A 22287-nucleotide genomic window follows, 5' to 3' on the forward strand; every position below is an offset into this window, starting at 1 on the left:
TCTGAGCAAGGAGTCTCAGCCGCGCCGTCTTTTACCGTACTATGTCATTAAAAACGTAATAAATTATTTTTATCCGAAAATCGGCGATCGTCTAACCTTCCCTAGTCACCGCTCGTCCATTGATAGCGCATGGCTCGTCTGACATGAAGCAGAAGTGACGTCAGGTCCTTTCCCTGTAATACTGTAGCTTCCCAGCTGCCGTCCATTTTCTGTTTAGACGTTAGTGCTCGCATAGCTGGAGTGCTGGGGGCTAAGCTAGTGAAAATGTTCATATCTACAGTAGAGTCATACTTGGATTATTTGAGCCGACATTTACGTGAACGGATCGCGCACGCGAAACGCACAGGGAGAAGATGCGTCGGCCGAAACCGCCACTCAACCAAACAGCCAATGCAGACTGAGGAATTTCGCTGGGGACTGTGGTGAGAATACAACGGAGATCGCCTGATGGTTATGGGGGATGAAGACCACGTGATATAGCGCTGAAGGTCTTGTAAAATGAATGCGGTTCAGATCATAATATAATAATAGAAATTTCACGGCTAATCTACCAACTAGCCATTCTATTTCGGCTGGCAAAGTGTTAAGAAAATGAAAAGCACATTTTCTGTCAATATATTAAAAAGTTAATAATTAAAGTCAATTAAGTCAATTATAGTACTTAGGAAGAAAATTGAAATCAACTACAGATGGCAGGAAATATTGGTGTATATAAATATTGCTTCATAACATCAGACTCGACCAGTGCAATCAGTGCATTTCTAACAGATATATGGGCGGAAGGAAATATTGCTTCATATTATCATCTAAATTTGACAGACATGAAAGATGCACCAACCTTGAACGTTGAGGACTCTCTCCACACTGACTTCGTGCATCCTTTTTTTCCGCAGCTCGGCTCGGATGCGGAACACCTGATCGGCATAGGGAGACACCACGCCGATGCTGCCCTCGTCCAGTTTTCCCCAGGCCACTGGCCACTTCTTACGCATCTCCTCCACTCGCTCCACAATCTCAAACACCTGCACGGACCAAACAAGAAAAGGAGGGGAAATGATAAACAAGATTCTTTTACGATATGAGCTAAAAGTTGGAGTTCCATATGTCTCCAAATAGTCACAATTTGGGCCCCAAATTGAGCCCACTGCAAAGCGGTGTTGGTGCAGCGCAACTGTCACTGCTATTTTCCAACCAACACACGAGTGCCCAGGCGTGCTTGTCTTTCATATATGAGACCGTTTAGCCTGGAAGTGTTTAGAAAGTTCTCTCTTATATGGTTCTATATGGAAAGGTTAACTTTGGGGCTGTATAGAAGACACTATAAGCGTTGTTTTGAGTTTTTTTACCAGATTATTGATTCAGTTTTGCCGTTTATCTTGGCCTCCGTTTTACTTCAATTCAAGTATTTTCTTATTTTTGTTGGATTCTTAATTCAAGTATTTTCTTATTTTTGTTGGATTCTTCATTCACTATAACATCCGGGAACGTTATACAAATTTAAATTCTCCTCTTATTCTAGTGGGGTGAGTAAACGATAGAAATAGTAATTTCAAAGACGAATCAACTTCAGATAAACTTTTGAGAGGAACCGTTTGTCTTTATTTCCGTGGTTTGTAACAACAGTCAAAGGAATTTATACCAGCCTTGATATCAGTTGGCGACAGCATGAAATGAAGCCTTTGATATTTCAAATCTGTTGTAAATATTTTGACAGTTGATCCGTTTACCCCCACTGTTTCCTTTCAGATGTTCATTGTATTGGTTGAGGGGGATCTGAACTGCCGTGGAGCTATTGTCTAAGCCCATCAAAGACACCTGCAAGCAAATGGACACACTCTTCTTTCAGAGTGTGATTTTATTGACCAATCATGATTATGATTATGACCCAGGCCCAGCATGGGTACGGTGAACTGGTGCCTGACAGGAAACAGACCACCCGTAATGTAATGCTTGATTGTTGTGCTGTGCCAATTTTGTCATGAATTACAGGTCGTGCATGCAACGTACATGAAGGTGAACACATCATGAGCCGTTACCTCTGCATTGTTGTAATATGCCGTGCTGTTCTTCTCCTGTACGTCCTCTCCTCTGGCTGTGAAGAAGGTCAGAGGGTAGAAGTCTTTATGGGAGGGCTGCTTCCCACTCGCCATCAGCTTCCCGTCGTAGAACAACTCAGACGTGTAGCTGAGGAAAATAAGAGGCACAATTCATGATTTCTACCATCTCAACTGTATTTGACCCATTCTGTACATCACTGAATGAAAAGGCAAAAACTAAACATCTGGAGGTGGTCACTTCAACATAGGTTATCCACTGCCGTTTGGCTCAATCCAATTTCTCACTGGCCTGCGATTCCCCCCTTTTTCCCTCTATAACCAATCTCCTTTCTGACCTCATCTTTGTCTCTAACTCGGCTTATCTCCTGTGATGTTTCTCACCTACTCTTCCATCATCCCATAGTGCAGAGCCACATTGAGTACTCAAACCTACTTGATGATAGCTTCGTGGGAGCGGTAGTTCTCACAGAGGAGGATGCGGCAGGGGAACTCGCCGGGGTAGTGCTCGTAGAGCCGGTCCAGCAGGGACACGTGGAGGTTGCGTTCCCTTGCAAACTCACTGTACACGAATGGACTGAGCTGCAAGAGACAGAGCACAATAGTTCGTTAACAACACTGTGTCAAGTATTTCCCCATTGAGTTTCATTATTTCCCCCCTTTCACTCTGCATCCAAACAACAAATCAGACCAGTGCAAAAAGTGCTCATGGGAGCACAGGTCTCTGCAAGGTCAGGTAGGTTATTGTGGGCCAGCAATATTTGGAATGCATCGGCCTCCTGGTGTGTAGGAACTTTCATGATTTGGGGCATTATGTTCAACACGAACACGAACCACTCCTGCAAACATTAGATGCATATCTTGGCCAATCAGGATGGAAAATTAGAAAAGGGACAGATATGGTATGGTATGGTATAATTTTATTTCGGTTTTTAAAATACAATGTTTAAAAAGAAACATTTAAAACAATAACAATTTAAAATAAATACGCAACAATGTTGCCGAAAAGGAGTTAGGCTGAAGCCGCAGCTTATGGTGCCTACCCTTTATGTCTCTTCATCTTACATCAGAAACTAAATATTTGATACTTCCAAAAACAAACAATACAAGGACAAAACTAAATATATATATAAAAAAAAAATATATATATATATACATATATATAATATGTATAAAAAGAAAAGATGTTATGCATATCCAACTTGAACAAGTATTTTATAAATTCAACGTTTTATATGTATTTACTATATTATCTTTAAAAGTTTTCTTGAACTGGTACAATGAACTGCACATTTTTAGGTCGTTTTCACAACTATTCCATATTTCCTGTGCCCTGACTGATGTACATTGCTTCTTGATATTGGTTCTTGGTGTCGTCATTTCAAAGTTAAGTTTACCCCTCAGCTCATATTTGGTCTCTTTAATTTGGAACAGTCTCTGAATGCTGCATGGAAGTGAATTAGTTTGTGATTTATAGGCTATCAAAACTGTTTTCTGGTTTACTAGGTCATAGAATTTTAAAATATTATGTTTAATAAAGAGTTTATTTGTCGATTCATAATAATCAGATCTATTTATTATTCTTATAGCTCTCTTCTGCAATATATAGATAGGATTGGTATTTGTTTTATACGTGTTACCCCATATCTCCACACAATAAGTAATGTAAGGAACTATGAGAGAACAATAAACCAAATACAGTGATTTTTGGCAAAGGATATATTTTGTTTTATATAGAATTGCTATAATTTTAGACATTTTTAATTTTACACTATTTATATGAGATTTCCAGCATAATTTATCATCTATCATTACTCCCAGGAACTTATATTCTCGTACTCTTTCTATCTCCATACCACTTATTTTAATTATTGCTTGTTGGTTTATTTTTCTTGTCCCAAATATCATGAACTTAGTTTTAGTTACATTCAGTGATAGCTTGTTTATGTCAAACCATGTTTTTAAAGTTTTCAATTCTTCTTCCATCGCATTCAGCAGCTGCTCCAAACTCTTCCCAGAGCAGTAGAGGCTTGTGTCATCAGCAAACAGGACATATTTTAATATGGGTGACACTCTACAGATATCGTTTATATATAATATGAATAATTTAGGGCCCAGAACAGAACCTTGTGGGACGCCATATGTGACTCTTTCCAATTCGGATTTTACATTATTTAATTGAACATATTGGTCTCTATTTGAAAGGTAGCTTTTTATCCATGTGTTTGCTATTCCTCTGACACCATATCTCTCTAATTTATTTAGTAATAAGTTATGATCAATGGTGTCAAAAGCTTTCTTCAAGTCAATGAACACCCCCACCGTGTACTCCCCATTTTCAATTGCAGTTGTAATTTCCTCTACTAATTCCATTACAGCCGTCGAAGTGGACCTATTGCTTCTAAAACCATATTGGTTATTACTCAATAGATTGTGTTTTTCTATGAAAAGGTCTAGTCTCCTGACAAACAGTTTTTCAATTATTTTTGAAAATTGTGACAGTAGAGAGATTGGTCTGTAATTATTAAAAAGATGTTTATCTCCATTTTTGAAGATGGGAATTACTTTTGCCGTTTTCATTTTGTGCGGAAAGATACCAGTGTTAAACGATTGATTACATATATAGGTGAATGGTTTTACTATGTTACCTATGATATTTTTTACTAATGACATATTTATTTCAGTCCAATCGGATGATTTTTTATCCTTAAGCTGGTGTACTAGTTCAAGTATTTCTGTTTCATTAACTTCACTAATATATATGGAATTATAGTTACGTTCAATTAGATTATCTGTACCCTTTGTATGTGTTGGCTCCACGATCTCTTTTGCCAGATTGTATCCCACATTTGAAAAGTATTTGTTAAATTTATCTGCCATTTCCTTTGGATTATTTATTGTTTCATTATCGTTTATAAAGAAATTTGGAAAGTCTGTTTTCCCCTTACCCTTTCTGATTGCACTATTTATTACCCTCCATGTCCCCTGAGTATCACTCTTATGTTTATCAAATAGTTTATAAAAATGCTCCTTCTTTTGCGATCTTATAATATTTACCAATTTATTTTTATAACACTTGTATCTATTTTCGGTTTCTTTAGTTCTATGTTTTAAAAAATTCTTGTATAATAGATTTTTCTTTTTGCATGCATTTTCGATCCCCTTTGTGATCCATGGCTTATTTTGTTTCTTGTGTTTTGCGATCTGTTTTTTTAAGGGGCAGTTTTTATCGTAAAGCTGAAGTACTGTTGCCAGGAAGGCATCGTAAGCTTTATTAGGATCTTTATTACTATACACCTCCTGCCAGTCCTGATTTCCAAGGTCCACGTTGAGGGCTGCAATGTTTTCTACTGTTGTTAGTCGCGATAAATTATACATAAGTTTAGGTTCTTTTTTGGTCTTGAAGAAATTATGAAAAATAGCAAACACAGGAAGATGGTCACTTATGTCCTTTATCAACAGTCCAGCTGTTATTTCACTGTCAATTTCATTTGTGAATATATTGTCTATTAATGTAGCAGTGTCTCTTGTAATTCTGCTTGGCTTTAAAATCAAGGGAAATAGGCTGCTACTGTACATTTGATTTATGAAATCTGTTGTTTTTATATTGCCGTTTGGATTGAAAAGGTCAATGTTAAAATCCCCACAGACTACATGCACCTTACTATTATTTAAATTTCCAAACATATCAGCCAGTTTATTATTAAATGTGTCTAGAGAAGTACCTGGAGTTCTATAAACACAACTGACCATAATGTTTTTAGATTTTTCAACACTTATTTCAATAGTTAGATATTCTATAAAATTGTCTATTACATTTGACATGCTTTTTACCATTCTACATCTCAGATCAGTGTCCACATATATAGCAACTCCTCCTCCACCTTTAGTACTGTCCCTATTTGTTGTAAACAGTTCATAGCCTTCCAGTTCGACATCAAAACCTTTTTTAATTTCAAGCCATGTTTCTGATATTGCTATAATATTAAATTTCTTGAATTTAGTTAGATAATTTTTAATTTTTGAGAAGTTTTTATATAGGCATCTACTGTTGAAATGAACAAGTGATAATGCACCCTCCATTATGGGATTTGACCTGCTCATAAATTGTTCATCTGTGTAATACTCACAGTTTTTACTTATATTATTATAGAAATGGATATCCGGGTCCATATCTTTGTCAATCCCATACATTTTATGCTTATTTGGATCAAAGGTTTCAAAATTCATATTTTCATATTTACTATATAGGCTATACACATTTTCCTCCATACATGATGTATCTGTGCCTGCAAACTCCCATTCTTCTGTTCCTCCAAAGGGGAACATAAAATCGTCCTCAAAATCTGTCATTAGTACAACCAAAAATCCACAGACACTCTACACAGCCCATGCATTTATCCATTCCTCGCACTTGCGCAAAATGCACCCTCCTCACACACACATACAACCACAAACAGACCCACATTTGCAAACTGACACATACTAACCACACACACATGCACGCACACACGCACGCACACCCACAGGCAGGGCAAAAGTTAAACAATAAATAGTAAACAGAAAACAACACATGAGCAGAAAAAAACAAAAAACAAAAACAAGCAAGCGGCATCCCTTGCCAACCCCTAGTTGAAAGCCAGTCCATCAAAAGAATAAAAAAGCTTGCCGTCATCCTACAAGAGGCTTCATTAGTCAAATGCAAAAATACCATCCAGCACCATGGACAGCTCCATAAATGCCTGCAGTTTACTGCCACTATGAACAGTGCCAAAGTCTTAGAAATAAAAATAATCCATATTCTAGGGGGGCTTTTACAAGTCCAGGGACAAACCAGCAGTAGCAAGTCAAGCATTATCCATGCAAAGTTTTCAAAAAACATGCAAAAGAAAAAATAGTCCATGCAAAAAAGGAAAGTAGTCCGTGCCACAAGCTTTTTCTCTTCAGAGTGCAAAATCAAAAGAAAAAAAGAGATAAAAGGGCACAAGGATAATCCATATTCTACTAGGCCAAGGCCATTCATAAGACCAGTCCAGAAACACAAAAGTAGCCCATATAGGGCAGTCCTAGTCCATGCAAGGTTTACAAAAAACATGCAGAAGAAAAAATATTCCACAGGCAAAGGAATGTAATCCATGCTACATGCATCTTCTCTTCTGAGTGCAAAATCAGACGAAAAAATGAGCGAAAAAAAGCAAAAAAAAATCATAGTTTATTTTAGAGGTTCACCTTACTAGTATCCAAGTCATGGTGCAGCCTGGATCCTTACTTATACTGTTGTAAGTCCTGTAGTTCTCTTACCGTGACCACTTTGGATTCTTCTGGTGTTGCTCCTTTTAGGCGAATTACAACCTTGCAGTTCCTTACCCACGTATCCTTGATTTTGTTTTGCTTCTTCAGGTAGCGGGCCTCGCGTGCAATATCAGCGTTTCTCTTGGTTAGATGGTCGTTGATATACACCGCGGTCCCCTTCAGCTTCTTTGCTTGTCTTAGCAGATCGGTCTTGTGTTTCCTATTCACAAAACGTACGAGAATCGCAGGTTTTGCTTTCTTATCCTTCATTGGAAGCTTATGACAGGCCGCGATGCTGTCGTCCGGGATGCGCATATCTTTCTTTTTAAAGAAGTTTATGATTTCGGTCTCCAGCGATTCCTGCTCTTCTGGCGGCGGGTCGTCCTCGCCGTTAGCTGTAGCTGCAGCTCTTGCATATGTACGATGTCGCGTTTCCAACCCACTTATGACCTGATCCTCCATTCTGGAATACTGCTCTAAATCATCCACTCTTCTTTCGAGTGTGTGGATAATCTTGTCCTTCTCTTTCAGCTCGCTCTTTAACTGCTTGACCTCGTTCATGAGCCCAAGTAGCGTCTCTTGTTGTTTGGCCACTTTGCTCATTTCTTCAGTCAAGAAGTTGAGGGTTTTTTTTATCTCCTCCACATCGTCTTCCAATGAATTCGGATTGGTGACGGGTTGCTTTTTAGGCGGCATCTTCTTTTCTTTGTTTTGTCGTAGTTGTCGTTCTTTTGTATCTTTATAATCAGTTTCTGCAAAGTTTGCAACGGAGCGGCGTGTGACGCGTCGCACCTCCCGCACTCACGTGATGATCCGTGTCCGTGTCGATCACATGATATAATGTGTTTGGATTTGCATGATGTTTGAGTAATAGCCAAAAATGTTTGTTTGTTTTTTGGCGCTATAATAGGCCAATCTGGAAAAGGTGCAGAGGTTCTGCTCTGGCATCCAGGGAGTGTGTGGGCACAGTTTCACGACAATCGGGCCAATGATTGGCTGTTCACAGACTGACACATAAAAGGTTGGATACACACACACACAGACGGACAGGGGGGGCAAAACATGGTCTCGAACACACCTTCGGCCTAGCGGAGATAAGACGTGCTAAAGATTTGACTGAAACGGTTAATGTCTGCTTTGTACTCAGCTTGTAATTTTATGATCCGTCTAATTTGTTTGATGAAACGGATATTATTATCCGTATATGTATTGTGCCATGGATTGCTTTTTTTGTTTAATGAATCGATCTTAATCTCATGCTGTTTGTAGAATGTCCTTAGATTCCCGGTTTGCTACTTACAGATGAAAAACATTACTATTATTTACCAGCATTGTTTGAACAAGAAGCCCTCAAGCAGCACATTGACTCAAAAATACACTCAATTACTGCTACCCTTTGGACTGCTGCCTATCTGACACAGATTTGTCTTTTGTCTGAACCATAATTTAAGCCAGCGGGGGGTAAAAGGTCAGGTAGCTGTAATGAGCTGGCTGACACATTCATGGTCGATAAGAATGCAGACAGTCAATGGAGGCCTTGGCCTTCATTCACAATTCAGCAGCCTGTTCCAACTCTCACTGGAGCAGCCATTATAGTGACAACAGACAGGAGAGCGTGAGGAAAGAGAGAGCAAGAGTGGCGGAATCTTCTCGGAGGAAAGATCGATGGGGCTGAAAGGTAGAGGAGGGGTCTTCAACAGGGGGTCCGGGACCCCTAGGGGTCCTCAGAGTTACTACAGGGGGGCCACCAAATCCTTGTGTGATAAGATAATTATTTTCAATTAAAAACTTTGAATCCTCGCATCCCTATTCTGAGGAGAACTTTAGACAAAAATAGCAGATCTACAAGCTCCGAAAGCCTCGCAGCGCAAGGCATTGAGAGCTTGTAGATCGGCTTGTAGAGGTCAAAAAGAGCAGAGCGAGTACAGAGTAAAAGGTCAAGTTTACTACGTATCGACGATTGAAGTGGCTAAATTACATTAACACGAATCCAACATAGACTGTCGATGAAAGTCTGCATAACGCATTTATACAATATGTAGAGGGGGTCCCTGCTTCATCTTTCTCTCAGTTAAGGGGTCCTTGGCTTGAAAACGTTAAAGACCACTGAGGTAGAGGAAGGCCCAGAGTCAGATTCAGTGCAAAAGACAGACTTTTGGTCTCTGGACAGAGTGAGGGAGCGTGAAGCAGACAACGGGCGAGTACATCTTTTAGTTTGTTTCCAAGATTGAACAAAGAGCAAGAGCCAGAGCGTAATTAAAATTATTCCGGTTTGCAATCTGTGTGGTTTTTTTATCCTTTGTCCAATGGTAATCCTGTGCTTGTACAGCGCGTCTTTAAAAATCAAGAGCTGTGGAAATGAGGTTTTAATTCCCAGAGTTGCTTTGGAATCCTTGAGTAATGGGAGTTGTATTTGTGTTATCTGTAGAATGAAGCATTTAACACCTTGGCTCTACTGGGGAAATACTGTGGTATTTCTCATCATTTTACATGAATGCTGCATCTAATCTACAGAAACAATGGGAGACATTTTAGCTTTTTTGTTTTATGCCACTGCCTCTGACTGAGGCAATGCCCCCAGAACCGAGTGCTGAAACTTTCAGACACCGCAAACAGAAGACTGATTTTCGTTAATGCTGTCTGTCTCAACCAATCTCTGGTCTTTGGAAAGAAAACTGAAAATACTCCAAGTGGATCCACGCAAAAGGCTGACACTTAGAAGCCCGATTTAATGGTACTGGGCTTACCTGCATGTGGTCTCCGGCCAGCACGATGCGGGTGGTCTTGCTGGCCAAAGCGAAAGGCATGATGGTCTCACACTCCATGGCCTGGGCCGCCTCATCCAACAGGATATGAGAAAATAGACCTGCCAAAAAAACATAGCAAGTCAGCGTCAAGTAACTTTTTAATAATACATGCACTGCATGGGATTAGACCAGCGGTTAAACTATTGGTCCCGACCCAATGTGGGGTCGCGGGAAGGTGCCATTGGGGTAGCACATTGGCAAAAAAAAAAAAGAATATATTTTAATCAAGAAACACCTAAAAAAAAGTGAGGTTGTTGCAACCAGCGTGAAGTGAACGGAGCAACACACACACACAGATCCACCCCCAACAACAAGTAGGCTAGTAGAACAGTTTTGGAAAGACTGGTAGTGAAGCGAGGTAAGCAGACACATTCACAAGCCCTTGTAAGTAGAGGCTTAGAGAGTAGAGAGAGACTGATTTTAACTGTTCATAAACGATCTTCCTAGGATTATTTTGGTTCAATTTGTACCCTCGCGGTGTTAAATTGTAATCGCCGGCTCGCTCGGAGTGCGGAGATCATTCCAGACAGACAACCAGACCAGTTATCGAGAGTTGGATAACAAAATTCTTGTTGCAATATTATGTTAAAGTACTACTAGCAACATATGTGCCCTGGACAACCACACTAACTAATGATAGAAGCAGTAAGTAAAATCTCGTTTGTGTTCAGCATAGGTTTCTTAGTTGTTATATGTTGGCCATTTGGTTTTGTGGTGTTTTATGTTTTTTAGAGGACAACTGTGTTTTTATCCTTGGTGATAGTGTGTGTCTGTGTTCAGACAGACCTGGAGGAACTGGACCCGTTTGGCTCGTTCCAAGATGCGATTTGTTTGGAGACATTATTTTATACACAATAATGAATTAGCATCTGTGTAGCAACCTACAATAAGAGCCAACATTAAATTGCATGTTTTCACCTTGACAAACATGGAATCCATGATCGCACATGCAGCACTTTGATTCCGTGGGAGGTACAGTATCCACAAGTTTCCGCGGGAGTTTACTGGAGACTATCAGGACCAAACTTCCGGGTTTAACAGCAGACATACAAGCTCACGTCGCGTCGCAGATGCAACCCGTTGTGAGCTTGTAAATCGGCGGCGGAAGATCGATGCAGACGTTTGCGCAATGCACTATGGGGCGTAGGAAACTCGTGGATAGGCTAGCTTGATGCACTATATGGGCTCTCCTCTCCCCAAGTCACTGAACTGACAGCATGAGCAGCTCAACAACTTTGCTGCGCTCCTGTAATCTGATCCCAGGTCAGTCTAGTCATCGCAGCACTTCACAGCCCGAGCCAGCCCCGGGGGCATGTGCTCCTTTCACACATTACAGCCAGCATAGGAAGAGTGTATCTATACTAGAGGTTCGCGGGCCTTCGGCCCGCTCACATCTAGTAAAAAAAAATAAAAAATAAAAAATAAAAGTTAAAAAAATAAAAATAATTGGGGCGGAACTATTGTGCCGCAGCGCACGTTTCCGGTCGGACATATTTGACCACCGGACGCACTTCCGGTATGTGCCACGTGATCAGTCCTAGCCAATTGGAGTGCTGCATTTGGCTGGCCGTGGGCTGTGGGCTGTGGGCTGGGTGGAGCGTAACCGTGACAACAGCTGCTTGCCTGCTTGCAGGCCGGTGTAGGGTTACAGATCCATGGGCTGGGAGGATGCTTGCCTGCTTGCAGGCCGGTGTAGGGTTACAGATCCATGGGCTGGGAGGACGTTATAGCCAATTGGAGTGCTGCATTTGGTCCTGTCTACCTATCTACCAAATACTGCTGGCTGCAGTTCTAAAATGTATGTTAGGATTAGCTTGTCTGGCACCTACAGTAGTTGATCACAGTGAGAGAGCCAACTGCACGTAGCCAGTAAACAGAACAGTCATTGAGGTGCAAGAGGCACGCTCGAGGTGAAAAAACACAAACAAACACAATGGGAACGGTCAGCAGAGATCGTTGGGTCAATCGTGGACATTCTGACCGTTCAGTGTTTAGGACTCTCATACAGAGTTGAAAGCCAAGGAAGAAAATGTTGTTTTAAGATGAGATTTCAAAACAGTGTTTCCTATTTTGCAGATGCACCTTGCTTTATAGTTTGTGAAGTTGCTATGCAATGGACGAAGAACCACTACCAATTGACTTCCATGCTGACATTTCATTACTGATACATTGAACTTGCTAGCCGTTTTCCAACCTCCTGAGGAGGGCAAATAAACTTCAAATGACATGGGTCTTCTCATCCTGGTTTTAATCTAGTTTAAATTACTGTGAAAAGCATGTAAGCAGCACATCACTTTTAATGTCTGATAAGGATACACATTGGTGACCATCCACTAAATATCCTGCCCCATCATCCCAGAACCCTGCCACTCTAATCTTTCAAGCAGGCAAACTTCTGTGGTTATTATTTTTTTTTAAAGGGCTGTAGTGACGCTCAACCCCTGATTTAAAAAGCTCAAACGTTCGCTCAGCGCTGTGGAGGGGAGGTGGATGAAACGGCATGGCAAATGAGCGGCAGAGAGGCGAAAGGGAAAGGGAGAGAAAGAGAGGATGAATAAAAACTGGAATGAACAGCTTCTGAAGCCTGTACACAGTGTACAGATATGAAATGTGACCGTTGGGAGAAATAAACTGCCGTGGTGGTAGTGATGGAGGGGAGGGGATTGTCAAAAAAGTAAACAAAAAACATGAGCTGGCTAGGGAAGAAGTGGAGTACTGTGATCCAAGGCAACATAGAATTAGCCTTTGAACAAATGCCTGAAATGTAAACGTAATGTAATGCCCATGCATTTAACCCTCTGTAGCCATAATAAGGTATTCTACACAATATCCATTCATATATTGTAGAAAGTATGCATAAGGTTGTTGACTTCGTTTCTTATTGAATAATTAATTGAAAATATATTATATATAGTAACAGTGGTCTCCGTATCCTCTTTAATAAACAATAAGATTTCAGGTGGGTTACAAAATTCTTTTTTTTGGACATTACCATTACATTTATTTCTCAGTTGATAATGTTTGTTGCCATGACGCCACCAGCTGCTGTTTAAAACTCTTATTTACTAGATCATTTATACCAAATGAAAGTTTTTTTTTTTTTTAAGTTATTCCCATTCAGCCTTTTCTCTTGCATTTGAAGAAAGTGCAGTTTTTTTTGTGCCCTGCAATGGATTACTGTGCCCCTATCCTAGGCTTTACTTTGATGCTTTTTTAATGCATACATGAAACATAATGGTCAATAATGTAGGTAAATCATTGCTTTACCCGTGCAAAAAGGTGAACATCAGGAGAGGAAAAGGGTATTTTTTAAGACAGCGAACAGACAGGCAGTCATTGTGCCGTGTTTAATGGTTCACCAGGGACATGTCGGGGGTCTTTTCTAACACTGAAGCTCCCAAATTACATTTCCATTGGCGCTATCTGTCATTGAGCCAATGATGCTAGGTGGTGTTTTTTAGTTTTTTTTTTGGCTTTTTGCCTTTATTGGATAGGTACAGTAGACTGACAGGAAATGGGGGAGAGACAGGGAGTGACATGCGGCAAAGGTCATCCGGATCGGGAATCGAGAGATATGAAATTAAGGCAGGAGTTTGACACAATCTGAAATGAGACAAATTATTTGAGTCCCTCTCTGTCCAATTTCATTTCCTGCTTTTTTTAATTTCCCACCTTAGCAACGAATAAAACAACCAGGTGACGTCACACTTTGTGCTTCGGAAGGAGCTGAGACCACTAACAAGAACTGGATATGCCCCGAAGATGATGTCGCATCCTGCATGCATGAGACATTCAAGCGCATCTGAACACGCGCAAAGCAGCAGGGCCAGATGGGATCCCAGGGCAGGCGTTGAGGAAATGGCACAACTGCCAATCAAAGTGACTACTGGCCATTCACAGTGTATCTTTTCCGGGAATTCCAGGAAAAAAGAATGCCTCAATAATGCCATGTCACTTATCAAATACTTTTATCAAGAGGAGATGACAACCTAAACCACGCTGTGTTATGTGTTCAGTGGGTTGGGATGGGATATTTCTTATCACTAAAAAGTAGGTTCACCACGGCTTCCAATTGCCTCTTCTCTTGACTAACAGGCATTTTCATCAGCATGGAATGCCGGGAGAATGGAGAAGGGAAGAAGCAGGGGGTAATGATGTAAAGTACATTAGAAGCAGGCAGATGGTGTTCCTAAGCAACAAGACAAAGCCATCTCTGGTGACGCATTAGACTTGGTTATTAAGCTTGCGCTGACAAATTGGTTTGTTTTTTTACATGACTCAAAGGGGTTTTCTCTCGATTGCTAAATGGCAGGCTAGGCTCCTACAGAGGACCAAATACCAAAGTTTTCTCAGCTGTTCAAAAGATTTGCACATGGATGCACACCTCTCAAACAGTTGCAGTTTAGTCATTTAGCAGACGCTCTTAACACTAATAGTGCCTCTTAATCTGAAGGTTGCTTGGTGCCTCGGTGCCACGCCGTTTCCTCCATAGGCCGCCGCTATTATTTTGAAGGGCTGGAAGGGGGTTGTTTTTGTTTTTTTGGATTATCACTTGACGACAACGATTACGTCATCTAGTCACATGACAGTGTGGGTCCAGAAGAGAACATGGCTGCGCCCATCTTTTGTGTACAGTATGGAAGAGTGGAGACCATCCTTTGTATAAGAATGACTCTTTTGGAGAAAATGAAGTTTCTTTATGGGCCTCTCAATGGATTTACTATGGAGGGCGTTCACTTCGCGTGCACGCCCGACGTGCGTTGTAAACAAATCGCGGACATTACCGATGCGGGCGGGACCGGAGCGACGTACAGTAAGTAATAATACCTTTACTGTATATACAGTAAGATTGACAGTCCTCACCGTCAACGGCGCCATGGTATTAACCCTTTCAATGACGGTGAGCGCCGTCAACAGCAGCAGAACAGTTAACCAGCGTGACTTACAAAGTGCAGGATCAGAGTACCTCTACTTCTTATTTGCTGAGCAAATTATTTGAGAGCAACATAGATTTTGTGTGTAACACTTATTGAAATCTTGTGTGTAATTACTTACTTTTACAATATTGAAAAGAAAATGTGGTAAAATTAAGTATCTCAGCTGGCCCTGAGATTGTATCTCAATATAGAATCAATTTTTTTACAGAATGGTAGAAGGCTGTATATCCTGTAGTACGGCTTCGCCACAGAAAAGAAATAATAATAATTGTGGCCATATACTGTATATAGAGAGCTTCTTGATTATTTGATGAATCAAAAAATAACTGATAGTTTCAACCCCATTTGCTGGCTGGTCCCTTTTCATTAAACTTTTTGCCAAATTAGCGCCTTTTATTTCATTGTTCTGGACCGTTTCGAGTTAAAGGAACACTATGGAGTATGGATTGTATTGTGCACTTACCGGGCTCCAAGTCGAGTTGGCAGAGGTACTGGGACGTGCTGAGGGTGACCACTACCACACGATGCCTGAGGATGTCGTCCCTCCTGGGCATCTGGAAAGTGTACTGGGTGTTGGAGATCAGACAGTACTGCTGAACCACCGGGTGAACGGTCTTCACCCAGCGGTTTCTGAAGTATACCCTGGAAAGATGAAGAGAGAGAAAATATGAAACAGAGGTTGGTAAAAAAAAAAAAGTCTATTTAGTTAAGACATGACTCGAGTATCAGAGTTCAAGTGTTTGATACCAGACATACAGAACTCTCAACTGCATGTACGTTATGTATGCCTTTTGCACCAGAAGAGGTTTAAAACCACCCACCATCGTTCATTGGCTACGTTGTTCTCCCTTTGGCTGTGGAAGTTACTTGTAGCCTATTTGTGTTTACATAATGTTGCTAGCTAGATACATAATGTAAACATGTAATACGCACGTCATCATCAAGTAATATGGTCAATTCAGAAACTGAGGGTGATATTGTCCGCCACAGCCAGCTCAAACGGCACATTTGTTGACATGCAAGACCATTGGAGCAGGCCTCACAAGCCTCAAGGTCACACTGTCGGTACAACTTCCTTGTTACAACAAGGAAGTTGTACCGAGTCATGAGAAAAGTCATGAGAAAAGTCACAACAAAAGGGCCGTTTATGAGCTGGTTATAGCTAAATATTCTGGTGCAAAAGCTTTACATGCCCAGTGTTAGCCTAGGGGGAGGCGTCAGTGTGTGCATGAACATTTGATTAATTAATCTATTAATTCATTATTATTGTCACCCAAAAAATATGAACGAGTTGGTGGATGATGGAAAATACAGCTACATTATGCTATCAATATTCACATTTATTCAACATTGTGTTTGGCATCAAAACCAGGTTAACTACATTAACCGGCTATTTGAAAATAGCTGATCTACAAAGCGAATTTGCAATCTGAGGTTGGAATAAGATCCACACTGGCTCCACAGATCCGGGTTAGTTTCGGATTAATTTCAAATCGAAAGGAGCAAATATTGAAGATCTCCTTCCAATATTTGGAGTTACATCATGGCAAGGTAACTACACAAGGTAACTACACAATCGAAACCTCTAGGCAAGTATATATATATATATACACATATATATACATATATATATATATATATATGTCACGGTTTGATAGAGAAACAGTACGGTCGAGAAACGGAGCACTCGCCGTGCGGCACAGGGCGGAACAAGCGGTCGCCACAACAACGTCCTCCAGGCGGAGCCGCTCGATTGTCCACGACATTGCAAGCGGCGCGAAGGCCAGCGGACCTTGGCCGCGAAGAGCGGGCCAGGGCCGCGCGGCCGGCGGAGCACCGCGCGAGTTACGAAGCTGTGGTGAATGCAATCGTTATATTTATGCCCAGGCCGTAAGGCCTGGGCAAGCCCACGATAAACGCCCTGTCCAAGTGACTACAATGGAGCGCTCCCTAGCTCATAGTTAGTAAGCTAATGGCTAAACACTGCTGAGCTAGGCTAGTAAATAAAGAAAGAGAGTCGCAAACGAGTGACGTCAGCGCCTTCACTAGTGAATGGCTGTCGTCGCCATCTGGTGGTGATTGGTGTGTGGTGAACGACAAAACAAGCGCTCTTACAATGAACGTACTGAGTTACCCAAACGTACTGTAACATATATATATATATATATATATATATATATATATATATTTATTTTCTTTAAAAGGCATCTTCATCCCAGGCAGGAGGGCTTGATTCAGTGATTAGAGGGATTCACACCAGGATAGGGTAGTACACTGACCGCTCATGTGAAACAAGTCATCTGTTCTCCGCTAGCGTGGACTCTCACATACACACAGCTTGAGATCAGAGAGACCTTGTTCCCTTTTCGTTTTGTGATTAGGAGTCACTGATGCAGTGTAAGAAGGAGTGGAGATTGGTTGATGCATGTCTGAAGCAACTGTGTTCATCCTTAGGCCAAACTGTGAAAGCTGTACCATTCTGGAGGTCACGTCTGCCTGATGTCTGCCAATCGTGTGGCTTGGGGGCAACAGTAGCCCAATCACTCACTAATGGCGGTTTAACAGAGATGGACTGCTCTGACCAAGGGTTGTAACCAGGAGGCTAATCCAGTTGATGTATAGATCAGTGAGGCGTCATGTGGAATCCTCCAGGCTAGGCTGGGCTCAGCTGGCAAGAGCACATGATGGCCCAGAAGAGGTTAGGTCAAAAAACTTGAGCTTGGAATTAAGTTCTACTGAGTGGAGACACAAGATAGTAGCATCTCAAGAATAAAAAGATTACAAAAACTTCACGTGATCTTCTGTTGTATTTCGGGAATTGGACAGGGTTTCCTGCAGGAAAAAGTCTTGACCGGGGAGGGGATCTCTGATAATTAATTAATTAATTTGAGTAATAATTCACTAAATTCTTTATATTAATTCTTATTTTTGCCCTATAAAAAAACACATGAATGTGCCAATGATGACGGAAAACACAACTACATGCTATCATCATCTATATCATCACATTTATTCAACATGTTATATGAGATACTTTAATGGTTTCCTGTGGAAATAAGCTTAGTCTTTTCTAGGATTGCCTTTTAGTAGACCTGAAACTGTACCTTTTCCTATGCAAACTTCTAATAAAGTCTTCAATCAATCAATCAAACAAACATTGAATAAATAAGATTTTCTTAGGACAGTGTAACTTCTTTTTTTCTCCCAGGTTAATCAACCAGCACTCGTGCCATATAAATAGAAGTCTACAGCACAGGATAAAAAAAAGAAAGAAAAAAAAAACAGTGGTGTAAAGTAAAACTAAGTAGATTTACTTAAGTACTGTACTTATACTGTACAAAGGAGATTTTGAGGTATTTGTACTTTACTTGAGTATTTCCTGTTTTCAGTACGGTACTTTTACTTAGGCTACTCCACTACATCTGGGATCCAAATATTTTACTTTTACTCCTCTAAGTAATTTAGCTTTAGTTACTTGTTACTCTGGAGATATAAATATAAAACATACATTAATCCACTTTAAAGCCCTATTTATACCTTGGCTAATTGAAAATAGTTCATCTACAAGCTCGTTGTGAGCTTGACTTTTACTAACAGAGTACTTCTACATTGCAGTATTGATACTTTTACTTAAAAAACATTTGAGTACTTTTTCCACCACTGCTTCGCTTCACCCCCACTCTACCCATCGCGTCCTGACAGCCAATCAGCATTGAGAGGCTGTCCGGAGCATTGAAATGTTTTTGATGTTGATTCCAACGAACGGGACATGAATGATTTTTACCAACGCGGACCTGCTGAAGTGCCCCAGGGGGGCTCCGTAGTGAAGCGATAAGCGACTAGAATAGAAGAAACAGCGAACGGATTAACACAGCATGTTCTCATCTTGCATCGCGTCCGAACGGACACACGAGTGTCACTGTTGTTAGTTAGCATGTTGGCTAATAACAGCTCTGTGTGTGTGTGTATGACGAAGAATGGCTATGCACTGCGCGTACGCAACCGGGCCATAACACACTGAAGTGCAGGCAGACAGCGCAGCACATAAGAATAAAAAAGCTATGTAACACAAATGGTGTTTGTTAATGTGCGCTGATATGAAGCGCTGCAAGTGCATTCCTGAACACATTCAAGAGCCGTGTCGCTCACACGCAGTGTGCCTGCTAGGTCAGGATGATTTTCCTTTCTTTTTTTCTAGATACAAGGAATCTGTGTGTGCGTGTCTGTTGTAAATCTCGAGAAAGGTCTGACTTCAATCATGGCTTGTGTATTGCAGAGGAATCCGAATGAATCTTAATTGTCACATCACAAGTAATAGTCGGGGACCCAGTCCCCAAAATGGGAGGGGACCTGTGATTTTCTGCCGTACTTTTTATTTCTGTTTTATCTATTAGTTTGGTCATTAAGGTCCACAGAATGACAGGCCTGCTCTGCCAGAAACATTGCGAAAAAAAAAGTTATGGCCATTTGTATATTCACTGTCCCATCGACTCCAATACACTGTGACTACACAGGAAAAGAAAAATATTAAAAAAAGAAAAGAATCTGCTTTAAGTAGCACGTGAGGGGTCAAACTGGGGTGTTTTCATGATTCTGAATCCATTGAAAGCATTTGTTTTGCATGAAAAACATTCCTTGGGCTACATTTCGACCCCAGAATATGGTGAAAGTTGATGAGTCATCGAAAAAAAGTTAAAAATAGGTGATGATTCATCACTTTTCACCATTTTCTGGGTCTGAATTTTTGCCCAAGGAATGTTTTTCATGCAAAACAAATGCTTGCAATGGATTTTTTTAAACTTTTCTTTGATGACTCATCACTTTTCACCATTTTCTGGGGTCGAAATGTAGCCCAAGGAATGTTTTTCATGCAAAACAAATGCTTGCAATGGATTCAGAATCATTAAGAACCCCCAGTTTGACCCCTCACATGCTACTTAAAGTAGATTATTTTCTTTTTTAAATATTTTTCTTTTCCTCTGTAGTCACAGTGTATTGGAGTCAATGGGACAGTGAATATACAAATGGCCATAACTTTTTTTCGCGATGTTTCCGGCAGAGCAGGCCTCTCATTCTGTGGACCTTAATGACCAACCTAATAGATAAAACTGAAATAAAAAGTACGGCAGAAAATCACAGGTACCCCTCTTTTCTTTGAGCTTTTGGCCATGTGGGTCCTCGACTATAAGGTGGGCGAAATTCTTAGTTGTGTAGGCTCATCATTGCAGTTAAAAAGGATGCCTAGAACCAAAGATCCACAAGTCTCTGTCTGTGCCCCTTTTATTTCCATATCAAATGTGTGTGTGTGTGTGTGTGTGTGTGTGTGTGTGTGTGTGTGTGTGTGTGTGTGTGTGTGTGTGTGTGTGTGTGTCCGTCCTTACCTGAGAGGTCTGGCATGCGGATTGCCTGCTTCCACATACGGATGAAGGTAGTCCTTAATGTAAAGGTCAGCCGCACTATTGGAATGGGTGCAGATCAGGACCCTGGAAATATAGAGGACAGAAGAACAAATTAACAATGGAAATACAGTGAGGAGGAGGATAACCTGCGTAGAAGTGTAGAAATGTCTTCTTTTTTCCAATGTTTTGTACAATTTTGGACATGGCTTTGAACCTGTTGCGTTCACTAAACTTGCCTCCCACCGCACACCTTTTGTATGATAGATAATGCCAATTAAATCTTTTTAAATAAATAAATAAAATCAGTGATAAGGCTACTTAAAACAAAGTAGTTTATGAGCTTGGCGAAATAGAAAACACTGAATTATTTCTGCGCTGCAAGTCCATTTAAATATCGAGTGGAATATGATATGAACAGATTGTGGGGAAATGTATCCCGCATTGAATATGTAGAGAGCAGGCCCTGCTGGGTGTATCTGACCGTGATCTGTACATCCCCATGTTAACACAATGATAAGCAGGCTACGCGGGTCTACAGGGGTCACTACCTCTTGTCTCTGCTTTTAACACATCTATAATTCATCCCAAGCATAGAATATTAAAACTCGTATAGTTGGAAAGTTAGAAATTAATATTGCATTCCTGCACATTTTTTACCTCTGTTGTTTTTTCTCGTTTTTATTACGTATAAAAATCCAACTTTATTTAAAAAAAGAAAGCTATCTTTTCTAACCAAGGAGGCATGGCCTGACATGCTACATTTTTAATGGATTTATGTAACATTGTTATTTTTCATCTGGAATTTCCAGTGGCCATCTCTGCACATTGACAGTGGTGTACTGTAAAATGCACAAGGAGGAAATATTGTCCTGTGTCATTACACTTAAAAGCACAGGTCACTGCAGTGACATAACTTGATTGATCAAATCACAATTCAACGGGGGGGGGGGGATCATTGTGGGGCACAGCACATGGCTGATATGTGCATTTGCCTGTTCCAGCAGATTTAGCCATTGTCCCTCAACCAAATGACCACACTGCATAACTGAAGAATACTTCCAAGCCGTATGCACACATGCATACACAAAGGCAGATTCGTGTTTACACCCAAGTGTTTGCTAAAATCTACAATGGAAACGTTAACCCATTAGAAAGCTTGTACATCTGCTATTTTTAGAATTCTTTTAGAAAAGTCTTCTAAGTATGAGAACTGCTGATTTGGCATTTGTATAATCGGTCTCTGGTCCAGACACTGGCCATGACCTATCTGCAGCTATTATATAAAATTAAAAATAAAATAAAATAAAAAAGAGCCTGGGGTTTGTAATAATTCTCCACACACACACAATTTGATTATGCTTTTTCTCATGACTTATCGACACATACACACACACAAACACACACACACACACACACACACTACAGTGGCCTTCTCGCTAGGGATGGGACGATATGAACATTTCATTTCACGATTATTTTGACCAAAGAAATAGCAATTTACCATATTATCGCGATCCCAAACATCCATTATCCTGGGGTGAAACATTTAACAAAAAATAGCAGATCTACAAGCTCAAAACGCATTGTGAGCTTTTAGATCGGCTATTTTTTAGCAAAGAGATTTGGTAGAGTGGGGGGGAAAAAATGTATCAAGTACATCATTTATAAGTAAGTTTTACCAATAGAGGGTTTAAGTTAGTCCCCCCAGGAATCCGCGATTCCGCGATCGCAGAATTTTTCGCGGAATTCGCGACCACCCGCGGATTTCTCGGCCGTTCGCGGACTTTTCTGACGTCCG

At 40.7% G+C, this 22287-nt stretch overlaps 1 protein-coding gene across 1 annotated transcript in view; it reads right to left on the reverse strand.

The window, feature by feature from the left end:
- The window catches only part of helz (helicase with zinc finger), a 90014-nt gene that overhangs the window by 29713 nt on the left and 38014 nt on the right, over positions 1-22287 (reverse strand). Inside the window, exons 17-22 of the mRNA XM_080721425.1 lie at positions 20472-20573; positions 15554-15732; positions 10094-10212; positions 2491-2636; positions 2037-2184; positions 839-1022 (exon numbers count right to left, since the gene is read on the reverse strand). Of these exons, the coding sequence (XP_080577551.1) occupies positions 839-1022; positions 2037-2184; positions 2491-2636; positions 10094-10212; positions 15554-15732; positions 20472-20573 (878 nt within the window). The remainder of the gene's footprint in view (positions 1-838; positions 1023-2036; positions 2185-2490; positions 2637-10093; positions 10213-15553; positions 15733-20471; positions 20574-22287) is intronic.

The sequence above is a fragment of the Nannobrachium achirus genome, assembly GCF_963921795.1.
Source record: "Nannobrachium achirus genome assembly, chromosome: 3".
Taxonomy (NCBI): Eukaryota; Metazoa; Chordata; class Actinopteri; order Myctophiformes; family Myctophidae; genus Nannobrachium; species Nannobrachium achirus.